This window comes from Antechinus flavipes, chromosome 3 (genome assembly GCF_016432865.1).
Source record: "Antechinus flavipes isolate AdamAnt ecotype Samford, QLD, Australia chromosome 3, AdamAnt_v2, whole genome shotgun sequence".
Taxonomy (NCBI): Eukaryota; Metazoa; Chordata; class Mammalia; order Dasyuromorphia; family Dasyuridae; genus Antechinus; species Antechinus flavipes.
The window spans coordinates 560,528,787-560,550,239 of record NC_067400.1 but is presented as its reverse complement, the minus strand read 5'-3'; the positions used below and the strand labels follow the sequence as shown (position 1 = coordinate 560,550,239).

General features: G+C 40.5%; 1 protein-coding gene across 3 annotated transcripts in view; it reads left to right on the top strand.

Annotated features, from left to right (window-relative positions):
• The window catches only part of DLGAP3 (DLG associated protein 3), a 76,283-nt gene that overhangs the window by 31,274 nt on the left and 23,556 nt on the right, over nucleotides 1-21,453 (top strand). For all 3 annotated transcript variants that reach the window (XM_051987644.1, XM_051987642.1, XM_051987643.1), the window contains exon 3: nucleotides 2,617-3,813. In XM_051987644.1, the coding sequence (XP_051843604.1) occupies nucleotides 2,617-3,813 (1,197 nt within the window). The remainder of the gene's footprint in view (nucleotides 1-2,616; nucleotides 3,814-21,453) is intronic.

Sequence of the window (21,453 nt, the reverse complement as noted above, 5' to 3'; positions counted from 1 at the left end):
GTTATGACTGAAATGACTGAACTAAGCTAAATAACAAAGGAAACAACAAAAGGACAGGAAGTAGAGGCATGGGGGGTTGATAAAGCCATGAAAGGAAAGTGAGAGTAGATAGAAGCTATGTAACAGAATAAAAATATTTTACTTTTGCATTTTTTTTCTTGAGATAGATAATTGTGTTGGAAGGTAGAATGTGGAAAGGGTGTGAGATTGAAGATTTCTAGCATTTCAGAAAAAAAAGGATTGACCTGAGGGGTCAAGAAACCTGGGTTCAACTACTAATTCTGTTACTATCTTGCTATATGACTTTGGACAAGACACATCCCTTCTTTAAGCTTCCTTTTCCCCATCTGAAAAACCAGAGGTTAGACTTTATTCTTTCTTCTGGTCCTGAAACTGTAGGATCCTATGAGTGAGTGACAGCCCGGGGGCTAGGATGCCTGGCTCCCATTCCAATTTCCCTGATGAGTTGCTCTGGGGCTTCCTGGAAACGTGCTCAGCTGCTCACCTGCTCCATGGGAATCTGTATACTCCTCCGTAAAGTGGGGAATCACGTCTCCCAGGGATGGTGGGAGGAGAGGGGAAGATTCATGTGAAGGGTTTAAAGGCCCCATGATCTTGAGGATAATAATGATAACTGACATTTACATAGCCTTTAAAACTTTAAAAAATGCTTTAAAGTCTTCAAACTGTTTTATGATCTCATTAGAGTCCTACAAAAACCCTGTGAAATAGGTTCTATAGGTTTTTGTTATCCCCATTTTATGGATGAGGAAACAGTTGAAATTATTTGCACTGAATCATAGCTAGTAAGAGCTGAAAGCAGGATTTGAATCCAGGCCTTTCTAATTTGGGAGTCTAGGATTTTATTATTCCTTATACCCATCTTCATCCTGGGAGTAATAGGTTGTTTGGAGAAGAATGAATGAATGAATGAATGAATAATCATTTTTTTAATGCTTTTTATGCTCCAAGCACTGTGCTTGGCTTTGGGAACCAATAAAAATCCATAACCAAAACAGTGCCTGCCCTCAGAGAGCTTACATTCGTTAAAAAAATTATTTTTAATTTTTTAATTTGTTTAATTTTGTATTTTAATAATATTTTATTTTTCCAAATATATGCAAAGATAGTTCTCAACATTCACCTTTGCAAAACCTAGTGTTCTGAATTTTTCTGCCTCTTCTCCCCCTCCCCATTCCTTAAGATAGCAAGTAATCCAATATAGGTTAAATATGTTCAGTTCTTCTAAAAATATTTCCATATTTGTCATATTGTGCCAAAAAAAAAAAAAACCACCCAACAACATCAAATGGGGGAACCAAGAAAGGAAAAGAAAAGCAAACAAACAACAAAAAGGTAAAAATACTATACTTTGATCCACATTCAATCTCCATAATCTCTTTCTGAATACAGATGGCACTTTCCATCACAAGTCTTTTGGAATTGCCCTGTATCACCTCATTGCTGAAAAGAGCCACACTTATCCCAGTTGATCATCACATAATCTTGTTTTGTGTACCATGTTCTTTTGGATCTGGAGAACTTACATTCTAATTGGGGTGGGGGGCAATAGAGCATTTGCGGCCAGTAAAGAGAGTTTTTGGTGAAGAATCTCAGACACACGGAAGAACATATGCCTTTGTGTGCCCACACACCCTCTAGGGCGGCTAATTTCTTCTCACAATTTGTGCACTCCTGTGGATGGAAGGGTATCTCAGAATTCCAGGATTCCTGGTCTTGAAAGAGACAGAGACATTGACTAGGGGTGCTGTGATGCTCAAAAAATATGAATATTATTGTAGCACTACATAAAGCCAGTTATTATTTTTTATATATCACATATTATTAAGTTATTGTTTCCTTTGCTGCTTGAAGAGGACCAATGACATCACTTGACTTGTTCTGGGCACTGTGTGCTGTGACTTGATATGGCAGCTGGGTGGTACAGTGGGCAGAGTGCAGGGTCTGGAGTCAGAAAAATCTGAGTTAAGCTCCAAGCTCAGACATTTACTACCTGTATGACCCCGGCCAAGTCATTTCTCCCTGTCTGCCTCAGTTTCTTTATCTGTAAAATGAGTGGGAGGAGGCAGTGGTAAACCAGTCCTGTGTCTTAGCCAAGAAAACCCCAAATGGGATCAGGAAGAGTCAGACAAGGCTGAAAAAGCTGAACAGTAGAGTCAGGAGGCCTGAGCTCCAGTCTCTCTAACCCATTTCCCCATCAGTAAGACTCAAAAATTGAGTCCCTATTTTAGTCATAGATTTGCCTGAAGAGAAACACTTTGTGAACCTTTAGGCCCTCTAGTTCACAGAAATATTGCCCAAGTGCACACCTGGGTCATTTGCATAGCTGCCCTCATTGGTGGATATGAGCCTGAGTCATCATCCTCCCCACCAATGAGGCTGTTTTATGCAAATGCTGCAGGTGTGCACCTGGGCTAGATTTCTGGGAGTATTATGGTCCATGCCATGATGGCTTCTGTCCTTGGTCCTGAATGGATTCCCGGGAGCTGGGGGAAGGGGGGAGGAGGATGTTGGGTCTGGTACAAGTTACTGGAGGCTCACTGGGGAGATGGATTTCCAGGCTCACTGATCTTTCTTCTCTCCCCGCATGTCCAGGTGGCCCCCCGGGCCCGGCCTGCAATACCATGGAGAGTCTGCGCCATCTTCGCTGAGGCCATGAGGGGTTATCATGGCGACCGAGGCAGCCAGCCCCGCCCCGCCCGCCTGCCCGACTCGCCCATGGACTACGGCCCCACGGCCTCGGGCTCCCGACCCCCGTACCTCCTGGGCCCTGGCGAACCTTACCCCACGGACCCCCGCTACTGCCCTTCACGGGCTGGCCCGGGCCACCTGTCCCCCGACGGCCCCCTGAGCCTGAGCGAGCCACCTTCCGCAGGTCCTGACGGGGGGCTGGGAGCTGGGCCGGGGCCCGGCGGGGCAGGCAGCAGCACCTTCCCCAGGATGTTCCCTGGGCAGGCCCCCTTTGATGGCTGTGAAGACTGTGTGGGTCATCCTCCAGGGAAGGTCGCTGCCCGCCTGCCCCCGACACTCCTGGACCAGTTTGAGAAGCAGCTGCCTCTGCAGCAGGACGGTTTCCACACCCTGCCGTACCCACGAGGGGTGGCGGGGGGCAGTGGGGGAACCGGGGCCAGCTCTGGCCCTGGTGGGGGTGCCCCTGAGCCCCGAAGTGAGAGCCCCAGCCGCATCCGCCACCTGGTCCACTCTGTCCAAAAGCTCTTTGCCAAGTCCCATTCTCTGGAAGCTCCAGGGAAGCGAGACTACAACGGGCCCAAGGCGGAGAGCCGGTCCGGAACCGGGTCGGGGAGTGAGGGATATGCTGGTCACCATTCCCCACACGGGCCCCCACACCACCACCACCACCACCACCATCACCACCACCACCACCACCAGTCCCGCCACGGCAAGAGGAGCAAGAGCAAGGACCGCAAGGCCAATGGGCGGCACACCCCCAAGTCCATGGGCTGGTGGAGCTCAGACGACAACCTGGACAGCGACAGTGGCTTCTTGGCAGGTGGGAGGCCCCCAGGAGAGGCTGGTGCCCCCTTCTGCCTAGAGGCACCTGATGGCACCTTCCGGGACCTGAGCTTCAAGGGGCTTCCAGGCGGGCCCGAGGGCCGGTGCCTGGCCTGTACTGGCATGTCCATGTCCCTGGACGGGCAGACGGTGAAGCGCAGTGCCTGGCACACCATGATGGTCAGCCAGGGCCGGGATGGGTTCCAGGGGTCCGGGCCAGGCAAGGGGCTCCTGGGGCCTGAGACCAAGGCCAAGGATAGGAGTTACCACTATCTGCAGGTGAGGTTCTAGTGGGGGGCTGTGCTGGGGGGGCTGATTCTGGACACATTCACCCTTTTCTGTCTCCCCCACACTCCTCTGTGTCTTACCCTTGGAAGGGGAGTGTGGAGCTTGCTCCCACCATGATCATCTCTCCATTATCCAAATGAAGATCCACTGGCCTGGGCTCCTTTACCCTGTCATGAAACTAACGGAGCTCTTTGCATTTTCTGTGTGTTAGGGAGGAAATGTAGATTGGGAGAACTTGAGTGTGTGTGTGTGTGGGGGGGGGACAGGGGGAGGGAAAATATGCAGGGCCTTCTAGGATCCGACCAGCTCTTTCCAGGTGTGGCCTCCTTGGCCTTCTGGCTGCTCATCAACAGGGTTAGGCCCCTGCTGGTATCCGAGAATCTGGGGCATCACTACCCCGTTCCCTGCCCTACCTCCAAGTCCGCTTGCTGCCTCCCAGACAGGGAGGAGACCCTTATCATGAGTCTACCCGAGTCTCTCCTGAGAGAAGGGCTGCTCTAGCTCTGCTGGGAACTAGGGAAGGCCTTCCTTTGTGTTCCTGTTCTGTCCATCCCTGGCTGGGCTGCTGAGAAGCCGAGGGCTGAGCTAGGCTGAGCTCTGTTGTCCCAGTCACGGGCCGCAGCTCGTTCTAAAGAAACCCAAGTCAGAAAGAAGCGCAGGATCACAGACTCAGAGCTGGAAGGAGCCCCAAATGTCATTTAGTCTAACCCCCAAATTTTACAGATGTGGAAACTGAGGTCCATCCGTATCATACAGGTAGCAGGAGGCAGCGCTTGGATTTGAACTCAGGTCCTATTCCAAGCCCAGAACTTTTTGCCGTTTACTACACTGCTCTTCTGGAGTGAGCTCTCACACCCTGCCTCTGGCTTCAGCCCCATCAATCCCATTTGGGTCAACAGGGAGCCCGATGCCTCTGTTCCTGGCTGGGAAATTCCTTTGCTTCATCTTAGCCACCGGGAGTACACCCAGATGGGAGTTTTATTAGTTTCTAAAGGATCAGAGTATCTATACCTAGAAGGCCTCAGAAGGCCCCTGGTTTAACTTTAGGTAAGAAAACAGTTCAAAAAGAGAATTTGTTGAAGGTCATAGACCTAGAAGGCACCATTAGCATTTGGGCCCAGGGCCTTGGAGTTCAAAAATCCAACAGTTTTTGATCTATTATTCCTTATGGAGGAAAGGAATTGAACTGTAACAGTCTAGAGACCCAGAAGACTTAAGTCACGAGTTGTATCCTATCCTGAGATGGCCTTGGTCTCATCTAATGGCTCAACATAGATTTCCTTTCTCTTCAGCCCTTCTCCCTTCTAACCCTGATGGGTCTTGACCCCACCAACAGCCAGGTTGGTGGCCAAGGGGCCAAGCCAAGCACTGGTCAGAAGATGTAGCATGTCCCCTTCCTCCTTGAATCACCAACTTCACTCCCTGGTCTTTCTTGCTTTGGAGAGGACACCCTTCCCTCAACCTGTCCCTCCCTAGTTTCAGGATTGGGCTGCCCCCCCCACCCCCCACCCCTAGCTAGAATGAGCTCAGTTTTCCTGTAGGTGAGTGGTGGGAATCCTAGAATCAAAGGATCATATTTTTATATGAGCTAGAATCTGCAGTATGTTTTAACAACCAGCTCTCTACTCAACCTAATCTCAATTGAACATGCTCCTTGTCCTGAGTACAGTTTATGGTACTTGTCTTAGGTACCAATATTCCCAGGTATGATTCCGCCTAGTAGGCCAGTCAGTTTGAAATATAGAGTATGGAAAAAAAGAGTAATATGAAATAAATCTGTAAAGGTAGTTATGATTCAGATTATGGTGGATTTTACGTGTCAGGCTGAGGCCTTTGTATTTTAATTTAGTGGGTCTAGGGAAACACTGTAGGATTTTAATGTGGAGTGGAGGAGAGAACACCTGGGAATCCAGGATGGGTTGTTTGAAGCCATAGATAAGAGAAATGGAATACCTAGTGGAGGAAATAGCAAACAGCAGAATCACAACCAAGGTGGAGTGACTAGGAGTTTGCCCCAAGATGCTGAATTTAAAGGGCATGTGCAGTGCTTCAGTAGCATAGAAATCACAGAACTTAGAACCTAGTTAGTAGTAATAGTTAAACTAGGAATCAGCAGAAACGTAGAGGAAGGTGAGCTCTTCTTTGCCCTCTCCTCTGTCTTCCTTAAGTGTAGTTACTGTTCTTTACCACCCCTCAGTTCTGATTTGCAACATTTGTTGAATTCTCCAATATAAATGCTCACACTGAAAATTTCCCGCCTGGCTCTCTCAGGTTAGAGCCGGTTCATACACTGAAAAAAGGACCTCAGAGAGATATATGACCCGAGGGTTCTTAGCCTTCTTTGCTATCATTGGCCATTTTGGAAGACTGAAGCCTGTGGATCCTTCTCATTTTACTTGTGAGCCAGGTGGAGGGACTAGTCTGAGACCACGTGGGGAGTGAATAGCCAAGGCAGGATCTGAAATCAGGTCTTTTGATTCCAAACCTGGTACTTTTTTCCTCTTCTAATTCACAAATTTGACAGCAACCTAGCTGGGGCAAGGACAGAAATCCACTAACAATATGGACTTTTCATTACAGGTACTTCCCTCTTCGATGGTTCATATTATTTAAGGGGGTGGTTGGCAGGCTGGAGGACTTTCTGAAGCCTCTTTTGTTGCTTTTCTCTGCCTTGGGTCACCTATATTGCCTTTTAAAGACTGTCCCTGCAGCCTTGACAAGGGATTAACAGATTAGACACTGTGTGGACTTGGGTTTACTATTTTAATCAAATAAAAGGCCCCAAAGAGTTGATTGGAAATGCCTGGGGATGCAGGTGGCAGATATTTCCTACCTTCCTGCTGGTATGTCATCAGAAAGGCCAGAGGGAGGGTACTGAGCTTCTTGAAGAGAGGGAGTCCAAGAAAGTAGGGGAGAACCATAGAGAAGAGTGTTGGATGAGGAACCCAGGGCAGAGGGCAAGCCCCCTCTCCCTTCACTAGTACAAGGTAGGGCCAATGTTGAGCATCTGGAGGAATGGGTGTGTATGCATTTTGGCTTCTGTTACCCTTGTGCTTGGGTTAGCAAGAGTGGGTGGGGTGGGATGGGGAGGTCCTCCATATGAAACCAGCACCTCCTTATCCCCAGAGACCTGGGCTGAAGTCCTGTGCACTAGGATTCAGGACTGGGGGTACCTCTTTGATTGCCACCCTGTACCCATTTCCTTTCCTCCTCCTTAGTGCTTCCTCTGTCCATAACTCTTTCTTTACCTCTCCGTTAAAAGTACAGACTGGGCTGTGTAAGAAATTCCTTAGAACCAGGAATGGGGAAGGGGGAGGGGGATTTGAAGGGGAGAAGGGTCTCTTCCTGATGCTCTCTAGAGCCTTTTGCAGATAGAGGGGAGATGGACTCCAGGCCTCCCCTGGGTCCTCCTTCTTAACATGCACCTCACAGGATCCTGCAGAGGGGAGCGAGGGATGCAGCTGCCAGTGATCCAAGCAGCGGGAGGAGTGGGGACAGATTTGCTACTCCAGTTCTCTTCCTGGATTTCATTCCTTCTCTTTCAGCCTGGTCTCTCTGCTCCTTCTTTTTTTCTCCCCCTCCCTCCCACCTCACCATGCGGTTTTACTGTTTGGGAAAGGAAGGGGCAGGAGATAGGGCTTTATGGGGCTCCTTTTGATCCAGACACCCCAGCTCAATCTGGGGTACACTACAGTCACTAAGGTGGGGCTCTATATTTCTTGGGGATTCTAGACTATCCACTGCTCCTCAAGAACATGCAATCTCCCTACCCCAAAGTGGGAAAGAAACACTGTAGTCCAACTGGAAATCCAAACCTGCATCCCCTCACTGAGCTTCCATTTTACTCACTGAACCGCCATCCCCATGCTGAACATTTCTGGGTCCCTTTCCCTTCAATGAGCCCCTAGTCCCTTTGGTTAAGTCCCCATCCCTCTCCACTGAAACTCCATCTCTTTTTTGTATCTTTTGTCTTCTTGCTGCCTTATCATCCTCATCCTCTTCCAGCCCCCTCACTAAGTCCCTGTCTCCTTCGAAAGGCTTCTGCCTCCTCCCTCCCTGCCTCTGGAAAAAAATCTTGGGACATCAGCCCCTTATGGGCGCCCATCTCCTTGCTGAGCCACCAGCCCTTCTCTGAGACCTTTGTTTCATTACTCAGCCCACATTTCGCTTGGTACCCATTCCTTCACTGAGCTCTCTTGGCCCTTTGCCTTACTAGCACTGTGAATTATCCCCATCCCCCATCCCCCTATTTGTCTCAAACCAGTTCACACAAATTGGAAATATGCAAATATTCAGCCTACCTAATGACCTTGTCAGCCTTCCTCCTGCTCCCTGGCCTGGGTCTGATACACATGCCCAGTCCCCAGGCGGAGAAGGACCTTTGAAGTCATTTTTTCCTTCCTCCATCCCTCCTCCCCTCAGACTGGCTCTTACTGCCAAAGATCTCTGGGGAAGAGATGTTACCAGGTCTCTTATTCTTTTCTTACTCATTTCTAACCTCAATCCTCTATCCTCCTTGCAATCCAACTCCATTTACTACCGTTCTGTGTTTGCTGGAGTTCAGCTCTGGACAGCGGGAAGAAAGTCACAGGGATGGGGATGTTGGGCTTTAGGGAAGAAAGAGAGAAATCCACTTGTGTGCAGAGGGGGTCAGTGAGGGGGAAGATGGGGAAGGCAAAATGCTCAGACAACTGGACAGGGAGATAGCAGGAAGATTCTTCCTCCTTCCTCTTGTCTTTTCCTTTTCTTCCTCCCTTTTGACCTTTTTCTCTTCTTCCTGTCTCTACTATCTTCCTCCTCCTCTTTAAGTCTTCTCTCTTTCTCTTTATTCTAATTTTCTCCTTTTTCTCCCTCCCTATTGTACCTTACTCCCCTCTTCTCCTCTTTCTTCTCTCACATTGTCCTCTTTTTTCCCATTTTCTTCCTCCTCCCCTCTCTCTTTCTCTTTATTCTTATCTCCCTTTCCTCCCTCCTTATTCTCTCCTACTTTACTCTCCATCTTTTCCTCTTTCTTCTCTCACACTGTCCTCTTTCCCCATTTTCTTCCTTCTCCACTTTGTCTTTTCTCTCTTTATTCTAATTTTCTCCCTTTTCTCCTTCCTTGTCCTCTCCTAACTTATTCCCCATCCTCTCCTCTTTCTTCTCTCATGTTGTCCTCTCTCTCTTCCCATTTTCTTCCTTCTCCCCTCTTTTTTTCTCTCCTTTCTTGCTTCCAGTCCTCTTCTTCACCCTCCTTTTCTTTCCTTGTTATCTCTCCCTTCCCATTTTTGTCCTTATTCTTCTTTTTCTTCTTCTCCCTTTCTATTTTTACCTTCCTTCCCAATATTTTCTTCCTCTTCTACTGTTTTCTCTTCTTCCTCTTTAGATTAGCAGGTAATAGAAGGTGACTGGGTGGAAATCCAAAGATTTGAAATATATTTTTCATATTCATTTCCAGCTCTGTGCCCAACTGCCCAAGCTCAGGAGTGCCTAGTATTTGCTTTTCAAAGAATGGCAAAGTCTGCTACCACCTTCCTGGATAATATAACCCCCCAAATCCAATGTCTATAGAGCAGAAAGGAGAGATTCTAGAGCAGTCTCTCTGGAATTAGTAGAACATAGTAGAAACATAGTTATAAAACAAGTTCCACTGATGCCTTATTATAAAGTGGAGGTGATCCTGAATTCCAAACATTAGTGATCCCTTCAAGCTGGAAAGATTTCAAGTACAAGTCTGGTGACAGATTGTGGGTCTGCCATTTGAGGACAAGTACAGAGGGACTCATCCTCAGAAATTTGTCCACCTGAGAATGAATTCTTTGGTCATGAAGCAGATACAAATTTAAACTGGCCCCAGTTCTATGTTTTCTTCTTTTGCTTCTATCATGAGCAGTGAGAGGAATGAATAAAAAGCCATTTATTAAGCACTTACTTTATACCGAACACAGATGAGAGCTGGGAATACAAACAAGGTGGTGTTCTGGAAAATTACAGGAATGGTGAGTGGAGAAGCCTTAGGGAATTAACACATCCTTTGGAAAGGCAATGGCAATATTGATTCGATTAGTATTCTAGAACTAGAAAAGGGGGGTTGGAGGGTTACATCCATTTGTAGCAGGGAGAAGATCTTTGGGGATTAAGTGGTGGCTGAAGTGTACATTTGGATGTAGTGAGTTAATGTGAGACATTTCTCAGAACAGCAGGACTTTAGGGTTCTAGACATGAAAGGTTAAGTCTTCCAGGGCATGTCAGGAAAGGGGGACAGAATGTACTAAGAGGCACTATTTAAAAAAGACCACTTTTATATTAATTTAATAGTTGGTATTCTTAAATGTATAATTTTTAAAATAATGACCAAATGATATGGACAGTGATAATTGGCCAACTACTAGAGGGCCTGACTCATACCCAGCATATTATTATCTTTACAAATGAAACTAGAAGAATAAAGTTAACAACTCAAAGGAAGGAATGGAGGGTTCTTGTTGGAAAGTCCATTGACTTCATCCTTTGCCCTCATGGTAATCTTACTTCATGGGATACTGGGTCATCTTAATTGACAATGCTCTAGAAAAGGGGATAATAAAAGGTAGGTGAGTTCTGTGTGCAGTGATTAAATGCACCCAACATATCTCCTATTTGGTGATGTCAGTCCAGATGTGGGTAGGGGAGGGAGAGGATGGAAGAGGAAAAATATATGGAGAAGTATAATTCAGCATCAAGGAATGAAGGAAGTCACTGACTTCCAGAGTTGGAAGGCCCTCAGAAGCCTTCTACTCTAACCTTTACATAGACAACATTGTCTTTTTATGATATCCCTGACAAGTGGTCATCCAGGCTTTGCCTGAAGATATCCAGTACGAGAGAATCAATTGCTCCTCAGGTGGCCCAGGTCATATATGTACAGCTTTTACTCAGGAATTTCTCCTTTTATTGAGCCCAAGTCTTTTCCTTTTATTCACTTAGGTAGGTGGTACAATGGATAGAGCTCCGATCCTAAAATCAGATCTGAATTCATGTTTGACCTGTGTTTACCTAGTTTCTTTGACTATAGAACAGTGATAATAGTATCTTTCTCCCAGGATTTTTGTCAGGATCAAAAGAGATAATTTTCTTCCCTTCATCCTTTCCTTCCCTTCTCCCTCCCTCCCTTTTTCTTTCCTTTCTTCCTCTTTTTTTTCCTTCCCTCTTCCTTTCCTTTCTGCCCTCCCTCTTTCTTTTTTCCCTCTCTCTCTCTCTTCCTTCCATCTTTTCTTCCTTTTCTCTTTCTAAAATATCAGTAAACAATAGTATTTCTCTGGCCTGTCTAGAGTGACCCTGTAAAAAAAGGGAATAAAGTTAGTCCTACATGACCTGCTTTCAATGATAATGATAGCTAGTATTGATATATCAACAAGGGGACATTTAGATATACCAACTACTATGTCATGGGCATTATATTAAGCACTTTATAATTATCATCTTATTTGGAGTTCATAGCAACCCTAGGAGAGAAATACTATTATTATCCCATTTTATAGTTAAGGAAACTGAGGCAGAGTTACACAGTTAGTAAATGTTTCAAGTTAGATGTAAGTCTTCCTGACTCCAGACCTGATAATCTAATTGCTCATGGCTTTATGATGAAGCCATGTCATCGCTTGGTAATCACTGCTTCCTTTTCTCAAAGTTCATTAATCATTCCTTTAATAATACATCTTGGAGTTTTGCCATGAGCCAAAGTCAAGATCATTGGACTGTAGTTTGCAGACTCAATTTTCTTCCTTTTTTAAAAAATCAGCATATTTTGATTTTTCTATCATATAGCACATCTCTTTTCTCTACAGTTTTTCAAAGATCACTAGTAGAGAATGTGCAGTTGTCTAGAGCAATTCCTTTAGGGATGTAGTTTATCTGGGCCAGGTTGACTTCAGTTCATGGGCATATAGGTATTCTTTTACTGTTTCCTTACTTAGAATTTTTTTAACACTTCATTATTCATTTTTATTCTGTCTTTTCCTGTTAAAAGATTAATGTCTTTAACTGAAAAAATAGAAGGAAAATAAGAGTCTATCTTCTCTCCATCATCCATTATGATCATTCCATCCACTTCAAGAAGTGACCCTATCTCTTCTTTCATTTTCTTCTTCCCTCCAGTAAAGCTTAAACCTTTCTTTTTGTCGTATTTAATATGCTTTGTCAGATTCATTTCATTTTGAGCTGTGGTATTCAAATATATCGCACCTTTTTTAAATTAAAATTTTAAAAATGTTCAGATCTATTTTCTTTCTTTCCCTCTCCCCTCTCTCTCCTCTCCCCTGCCCCAATTAAAAGTGAAACTCCCATTAACACAATGTATAGTCAAGGAAAATTAGATTCCTTCATTGACCCCATCCAAAAAATGTGTATTAATCTATCTTCTTAATCCATTACCTTGCTAAAAGGAGTTGAGTAACCTTTTTCAGTTTCAATTCTCTGGACACTAATTGTAGTTGGTCATTATGTTGATCAGAGTTCAGAATGCCTGCAAGATGTTTATCTTTACAACATTGTTGTTATTGTACAAATTGTATGAATTTTTTGTAAAAATTGTAATCTCGATTCTTCTCATTTCACTCACCTAGTTCATACAAATCTTCCATGTTTCTCTGAATCATCCCCTTCATCATTTCTTGTAAGCATAATAGAATTCTATCACATACATATACAATAATTTGTTCAGCCATTCTCCATTTGAGAAGCATCGCTTTAGTTTCTAAATTTTTGTCACCACAAAAAGAGCTGCTATAAACATTTTTGTATAGATGAGTTCGTTTCTTTCTTTGATATCCTTGGTAGTGATGTCATTGGGTCAAAGGGTATACATAGGTTTAATAGCTTTTTGGGAATAGTTCCAAAGCAATTTCCAGAATGATCAGACCAGTTCACAGCTTCACCAACAGTGCATTAATGCACCTTCTTCCTCATAGTCTCTCCAGCATTTATCATTTTTCTTTTTGGTTGCCTCTGCCAATATGATGGGTGTTATGTGGAACTTGAATAATTTTAATTTTCATTTCTTTAAATTACTGACAATTTAGAGCATTTTCAAAAACATGACTATTTAAAGCTTGGTTTTTTTCCCTCTGAAAACTATCTATTCATAGCCTTAGACTATTTATCAATTGGGGAATCACTCTTCTTATAATAAATTTGAATATATTTTAGAAATTAGACTTTTATCAGAAAGACTTGCTACAAGACTCCTTCCTTTACCTGAGTTGCTCCTGATTTTGACCTCATTATTTTTGTCTGTTCAAAAAACTTCTTAATTTTATATAATCAAAATTACTTTTAACCTTCTTTATTCTTCACTCTCTCTTTTTTTTTTTTTGGCCAGAAATTTTCCTCTTATCCATAGACCCAACCAGTAATTTATTCTTTACTTCTGACACTAATTTTTTTTACAAGACTTTACCATACTTTGTTATTCATGCTCTGTTTCCTGCTCTTGCTTCCATTTTTGTGCCTGTCTTATTTTAAAATGTACAATAAGTGTTCTTTTATCTTACATTTTAAATTGTTATTGATGTTTTAATTTTTATATTGCCATTACTTTCAGATACATCCTTTCCCTTTCTCATACCCAGTGGTTCATTTCTTGTAAAAAAAAATAGTAACAACAACAAAAAAAAAAAAAGAAAAGAAAAGAAAAGAAAAGGAAGAAGAAAGAAAAAAAGCAGTTCAACTTAATTAACCAATATATCACTAACATTTGACAATATATTCAGTATGCCATATATTTAGTTTTCTATCTTTTCAAATAAGGGTGGGAGATGTATTATCTTATCTCTTTTTTGAAACTAAGCTTAGTCATTATAATTCTATGTTCTTCAGTTTCTTTTTTTTTCTGTTTTTATTGTTTATTGTAATACTGTTGTTATATTATTGTTTATATTGTTTTCCTAGTCCTGTTTGCTTCACTCTACCTTAGTTCAAACAAGTTCACCCATATTTCTCTGAATCTCCCATATTCCATTTTGTTAAGTGAATCAGTATTTCATTTCATTTTTTGTATATATCTTAAAAATTTAAGTTTGTGCATTCGCATTGGCCATGTTAAGTAACTCTCAATTCTTTTTTCCTTAATCAGAATTGTTTCTTATTGTATTCTTAGAATTTTCTTCCTGAGAGCTTCCCATCCCTTTCAGGCTGACTATGGGATTCTTCTTATTCTGTATCTGAACCCTTTGAAAATTCTATTTTAATTCTAGAACGTGGATCAGATTATGTATACCCAACTTTCTTTTCTACCATTAGGAATTCTAAGTTGAAATATTCACTTCTCAAAGTCTTCATTATTTCTACTTCAATACCTAATTTCTCCTTGTTGGTCAGAATTAGGTCTTCCTCTTTCTGTAAGATGAAATGATCATTAGGCAAGTCAAAGAATTATTATTAGCTGCTCTGATTTGGGCAAAGATAGAGAGCTCTTGCAGCTGTCTGAATAATTGAAATTCTTCATCACTATTAGCTCTTGGGTCAGGCTTGGAATATATTCCCTAAGCTCATAATTCAGTCCAATAAACATTTATTAAAATGCCTTGTATATGCAAATTATATTTTTAGATCCTGGGGAGGCAAAGATGAAAATAAAAATAGAGTCCCTGTCCTCAAGAAGCTTATATTCTTGAAGAGGGATATGCTATATACACAGATGAGTAAATATAAGATAGTTTGAGAAGGGAGAGTGCACAATGTACTGGGGAGATTGGGAAAGGCCTTGCATGGGAGGTAGCATTTCAAATGAGAAATTTTGGAATCCAGGTATTATTCTAAGATGTGTAGGTAAGGGGAGAACACTTGGGAATCCAGAATAATTTGAAAGCACAAATAAGGGAAATGGAATTCTGAGTTCAGGAAATAGTGAGTAGATGAGCCACAACTAGAGTGGAGTGACTAGGATTTTGCCCCAAGATGTTGAATTTAAGGAGCACTAACAGCATATGCAATTCATCATGGAAACCAGAGTTTAGAATCTTGTTAGTAATAACTAGTTAAACTGGGAATCAACCAAATGGATGGACTAAATTGAGTTTTTAAATTTTGCCCTGTCTTCTTTCTCTCCTGTAATACAATGTCTTGCCTTGTACTACTCCTCAACCTATCCAGCCTCAACTGGAAGGAGGATGGAAGGTGTACTCCCTGCTCCTTGTTCTGAGCATGTTTATGATATTTGTCTTGAGCATGAACATTTCCAGTTATGATTCTGCCTAGTAGGCTACTTTGTCTGAAACATGGACAGTGGGAAAAAGAGTAATATGAATTACACATGTAAAGATAGATGGGAATCAGATCATGGGGGACTTGGGCTATTAGTCTTTGCATTTTGGTTTAGAAATGCAATGGTTAGAAATGCAATTAGAAATACTTGGTTTAGAAGTATTAGGGTTTTAAGCAGGGAAGTGAAATGGATAGACCTTTGTTCTCTGCATGTGGGTTTGCAGATTTGAAGGGAGGGAAAGACCAATCAGGAGACTATTACAATAGTCTAGGTTTGAGGTAGTGAGAATGAGAATTAGGTAGTAGCCATCTGAATGGGGAAAAGAGGGTGGATTTGAGAGATATAGTGGAAATAGAATAGATAAGACTTGGCAACTGGCTAGATGTGAAGAATAAAAAAGAAGGAAGAGTCCTGGATGACTCTGAGAATTCCAGTCTAGGTGATTAGAAAGAATGGTGGTGTCTTTGGCAGAAATAAACCAGTTTGGAGGAGGGAAGTATTTTAGGGGAAGGTAATGAGTTTTATTTTAGAAATGTTGAATCCAAGTTGCTAATGGGAGAGATAGGGATTTACAGCAGGTGACTATAGGATTGAAATCCAGGAGAATGCTTGGTGTTGCACATATAGAATTAAGACTCTTGTATTTGGAAATAATCTTAAGACCTGTGTTAGCAGAGATGACCAGGAGAGAATATATATAGAGAACAGGGCATTAGAGGTCACTTGTTACTAGAGGGAAGGATATATGTGATGATGTGGTAAAGGATTAGTCAAATAGATAGGAGGAGAATTAGGAGGGAGCAAGGTAACAGAATCAAAGGAAGAAAAGTGTGTCCAGGAGGAAGAAGTATATGAGGGGTCAAGAAGGATAAGAATTGAAAATTATCTCTAGTGGATGCAGTTAGCAGAGTTGTATGCCTTTTTCTAGCATCACTCAAGTGATACAAAGTGAAGTGAAGAAAGTAGGTAATGGTGGCAGCCTTATTGGTGAAGGGATGAGACATATGCAGAAGGTACCCAGAAGATGGAAAAAATACTCAGGTTCAGTTTCTAAGTTCCTGGAAGCAGAGACCCTGTAATAACTTTAGCACTCAGACTAGATATGTCTGATGGAAGATCCTCAGGTAACTCTGATTTCTTGGAGTTTGTGATCTCTAATGAAAATCGGTATTCTTTAACATAGGTCCTCTATCTTCCATTTTTTTTTTCTGTCCAGATTGATTGTAGTATACGCTAATGAAAATGCCACTTTTTCTTTGAAGGCTTTTTATCAGATCAGTTCCCTCCAATTCTTCAATTTTCTCACATTAATATTTCTTCTTAATATATAATACTAAACTGCTATCTTCACAATCAAGTGTTTTATTCCAGAACCATATTATTGTCACAGGTTCTATCCCAGCAAATTTCTCTCTTTCCCAGTTAATGAAGAAAAACTAAGCCCCCATTAAACACCATGTTATAGTCAAAGAAAACAGTTTTTCTCAATTTGTGTCAAAAAGTGTTAATCAATCTGTGCTCTTTAGTCTATCACTTCTTTATAAGGAGATAGTAGTAACTATGGGGTCAAAGTTTCCCCCTCGCATTAGAATTTCAAGGGCATCTTATTTGTTACCCATATTTTATCCATCTGTCCACATGAGATTATGGGTTTTATAACTTGTTCTTTTCTTGAATTTTGTCTCTTGTGAATTTTGGAACATCCATATTGTTAGTTTTCTTCCTAAATTGTAGTTAATCTCCATAGCATCTTGCTTGGTAGATATTTATAGGCAGTTTTTTCCCTTTTTTTCAGAAAGAAAATTTAAAGTTTTTTTGCTGAGATTTTATTTTTAAATTTCCTTTTTATTATGAACTTAACAAACATTAACAGATGTGAATATTTCTATATTGAAATAAGAACAATGATTATATAGGAAATCATAATTCTTCGTCACGTAGACTTTGTTTTTTTTAAAAGTATACATTTCATTTAACATGGTAGTTGCAACACTGCCCTGCTTGTCTGTGTCCCCTTCTGAACTTCCTTCTGTTCTCTTCAGTGTATTTTAAAAATGATTCATTGATGCTCTTTTCTTTCTTCTCTCTTTTTTTGGCATCACTATTACTTTCCCTTCTCCCCCATCACTCTTTCCCTTTTGATCACATTTGCAAGACTTCAAGCAAATACATTTTTACCAGTCATTGTTAGGTGCCAAAAGCCTGTAATTTAAGTTGGGATCCAGAAATCCAAATCCCTGGCCTAGAGCCTGTATTTTAAGCTGTGGTCCAGAAATCCAAATCCTTTCCCAGACACTGTCTTCTTAACCAACTGTTCATTTTCCAAATCTGTCTTTTTCTTCTGAAGTCCTTGCCTTTGATCATCACCAGTAATGAGAATGCTACACCAGGGCCTCCAAGGTTTCCAGTTTTTTTTTTTTTTTTGCTTAGGACTTTATAATTCTGAGAAATACTTTCTCGGTTCCTGCTGGAACTTATCCTGGAAGTATTATTTATGTCCACTCAATCACCAGAAGTGGGTAGAAATCATTTGACTTCACCAATGTTGGGAAGTTCTTTGTCCTGTCTTGAGTACATGCTCCTGGAGGACAGCAGCCATTACTGTTGTTAACATCAGTTCAATGTTTTTCTTCATCCAGGAAACATCAGTCACCACTATTTGTCTTTTCTCTCCCTAACCCTTACTGAGTGAGTTCTTTCTTGATGGTACTTATGGATATACATCATTATCTTTTGACATGGAATCAGTCGATCGCTTTATCATAAGGTTTAGAATCCTCCAATGTAAGAAGGATGTATTAATTAACTCCAAGAATCCAGGGATATTTACCCCTTTCCTTTTTATCTCTGTGTCATTATTTCATCCTCTAACCTCCTGATACAGATCATGTTTTTCCCTCTGCTCCTTCAGAAATCTTTTCTTTTTCACTTTTTCTTTTGAATTCCTTTTACTTTTTAAAAGGACAGTTGTGCTCTCTTAATTTTTTTCTTTTATAACATGGAAAATTGAGAATTAGTCTTACAACTCTTTTACCTTATCTTCCAGGAGGGAAATCAGCCAATACTTTGAGCAGGAATAACAATCACATATTTTTTTTAAAGATGAGAATTGGAGGGTACTAGAACAATTGAACAATATTGTTCTATTGAACAATACATGATGTAAAAAATAGAAATGATTAAATCTTAGTAGATAAGAAATGGCTACTTGGAGATATGTTAGAGTTAAGGATAAGGTAAGCGCCAAGTTAGGAAAAAAAGATATAAAGATACAGGACATTGAAAGTTATTTGGAGCTTGACATGTAAAAGGCCTGTTTTAACAAATTTTTCCCCCAAATAGAAAATGGATAAAAGAAGACATTGAATCTATCACCATTTTAAAGAGAATTAATTGATATAGAGTAATCACCAATGAGGAGGTTAGGAAAATTCAGAAACTGCCTTTGCCAACAAGTACCTGATTTTCTTTCCAGGGAGAATGACATGGCAGCCAAAAGCATTAGTTTAGAATCTAAATTCATTTTCAAATCTTTACAAGGAAGGAAGATGGAAAGTTATGAATAATATTCCTCATAAGACAGTGAAAAGCAGTTGAGGGAGCTGAGCTAGATTATCTAGAGTGAATTTATAGATGAAACTGGAAAGAAGATAACAGAAAAATACAAAGTATGACAGATGAGTTAGTATTTTTATGAACATTTATTTTAGTGGTGGAACCACCATCTTTAAACTCTTTCCCCTTAAATAAGGGATGTGAGACTGGCAGTATTACTAGAATAAAAAAAGTGATCAATATCACTTAAAAATATTATTTATTCTTTTTAAACATTCTTTTCTTTTTAAATTTTGAATTCCAAATTCTTTCCTTTTCTCCCCCTACCCACTGATAACAATTATACAGATGAAAAGAAGCAAAACAAATTTCCATATTAGCTATATTTCAAAAAAGCAAGAAAAATAAAGAGAAAAAATACTTCATCTTGCACTCAGATGTCATCACTTCTCTCACTAGAGATAGATTGCATTTTTTCCTCATGGGCCTTTTGGAATTGTCTTGTATCACTCTATGAAAGATCAATGTTATTTTCAGGAAATGTTTGCATTGTTCAGCATTTAAGAATTGTTACATGGAATAGATTTACTTTTTTGTCCTTAGAGGGCATATTGAGAACCAAGGGGTGGAAGGAAGAGTAAAGGGAAGATCTTTCTAACAATATGAGGAACTGAGAGATGAAGTAAAATTACCTATCACTGAGACATCATCAAACAGAAATTGAATGACCATTGGGATGTTGTATCTAATATTCCTATTAAAGGATGAATTGAACAATAATTGAACTCTAAAGGGATATAATTCTATGAAAATTAGAAACCCATGCATGAAGTAATTTAATTTTAAAGGCATTTGGAGAACTATTCTTAAGATTTATCAATGAAGGAAGACTCCAAAAGAATAGAAAAAGTCAGAGGGTACCATTAAAAAAAAAGACAATTGAAATGACATATACTATTGGCCCACATTGTGTTTTCTTTATTGCCATGATGCTTAGAAATGTGATCCTATGAATCCCATAAGTCTACACAGTTTTTGAGATTAAATTATATTTACATGAAGACATAGTCCTTGATTAAAACATGAGAATGTGAGAGACATGTTTTAATCAATTATTTTTTCAAATAGAACATATCTTTGTGATTATATAACTATATGAAAGATGTAGAAAATAGATCCTTACTTACTGGATTTAAAAAGGAATTTGATTCAGTGAATAAGATATATCTGTTGGGTACATTAAAATGGGCAGTTTGGAGGTATTGTGGATAGAGTGCTAGATTTAAAGTCAAGAAATTCTGAGTTTGAATCTTACTTTAGACAGTTACTAGCTGTGTGATCCTGGGAAAATCACTTATCTTCTCTAAACCTCAGTTTCCTCATCTGCAAAATGGTCATAATAGTAGCACTTATCTCAAAAGAGTTGTTGTGAGCATCAGTGAAATAATATATGCAAAGTACTTTGCAAATCTTAAAATATCTTATAAATGCTATTATTATTAATCATATAAAACTATATATCAGATATATGTTTGTGACAATGTTACATATAATGTTGCTAATTCTCAATTCATTATTGATATAAAGAGAATCATAGAATCCCAGAGCTAGAAGAGATCTTAGGGGTCATTGCATGTTATTCCTTATATTGAGATACATTCTTTCCTTTTAGCATTGGTCCTTGTGTCTTCTAGAGCTAAATATAGTAAGTGTAATATGTTCTCTATGTTGAATAAGTCCAACTATAAAGCCTTGTGGCTCTCTTATTAGTTATTAAAATAGTTTCCTTAATCAATATTCTTTGTACCTAGTCATTCAGTGAGTTTTGAAATCATCTAACTCTATAATCAGCTGGTTCACATTTCTTTATTTCATCCACAAAGATATTGTCAAATGTCTTAGTGACGTTTAACTGTACTATGTTAAATGTCATATCCCTGATATGACTAGTAACACTATCAAAAAGGAAAATAAGCTTAGTTTGGGATGGCTTGTGTTTTCATCGTTGCATGTTGTTCTTGATATTCTCCTTTCTCATGATCCATCTTCCTCCTTAGACTTTCAGGCTCAGGATAAAACAGACATCTAAGAAATTTATTCTTCTAAAGTCTAGTAGGGTCACCAAACCTTGTCTTCCTTATCTATCATTATCTCTAAGATGGGGTGGTCACATCATCCCAAGATTGCTTTTCTCTTTAGTAATTAGTATCCTTTAAGGTCATAATCAGATACAGAATAGCCATTCCCCTTATCATCTCTTCTATCTTCTGAAGGATGAGCTAAAATAATTTATCAGTTGCTCTGATTTTTTAAAGCTTTTACACAGATACATTTATTTCAGAAGATCTAGTCACTAACATATAAACTTACTTGCTCCCCTCAATATGTGAGAAGCATAATAATCTCCATCACCCCTCATCTCCTCTTTATACTGCCTCATTCTCTAGGAAGGGGATTAGGTTCATAGTTTAGTTCACTTCCTAGAGAGCACATACCCAGTTCCAAGTTCAAAACCCACCAAAGAAGGCGTCCCTGATACCCTGACTTCTCAGGGCTTCCATCCTGGGTTGTCTGACTGATCATTCCTCCTGGAGCTCTGGCTCTAAAATCACTATGACTACAATTCTCAGTTCTGATGGACATCATCTGAAGCCAGGAAGACTGAATGACATGGAACAGAAACAATACCCCTGGTATTATTAGTTTACCCCTGGTAAATTAGAAAACTAATTTCTCCAAACTGGGGTAAAAGAGGGAGAGCAGGGGAAGGAAATTCTCCTCTGACCAGTTCAGTTCATAGTGTCCATGCTCTGGGTGAACTGTGATACCTTCTAGGTGCAGTAGAGTGCTCAATA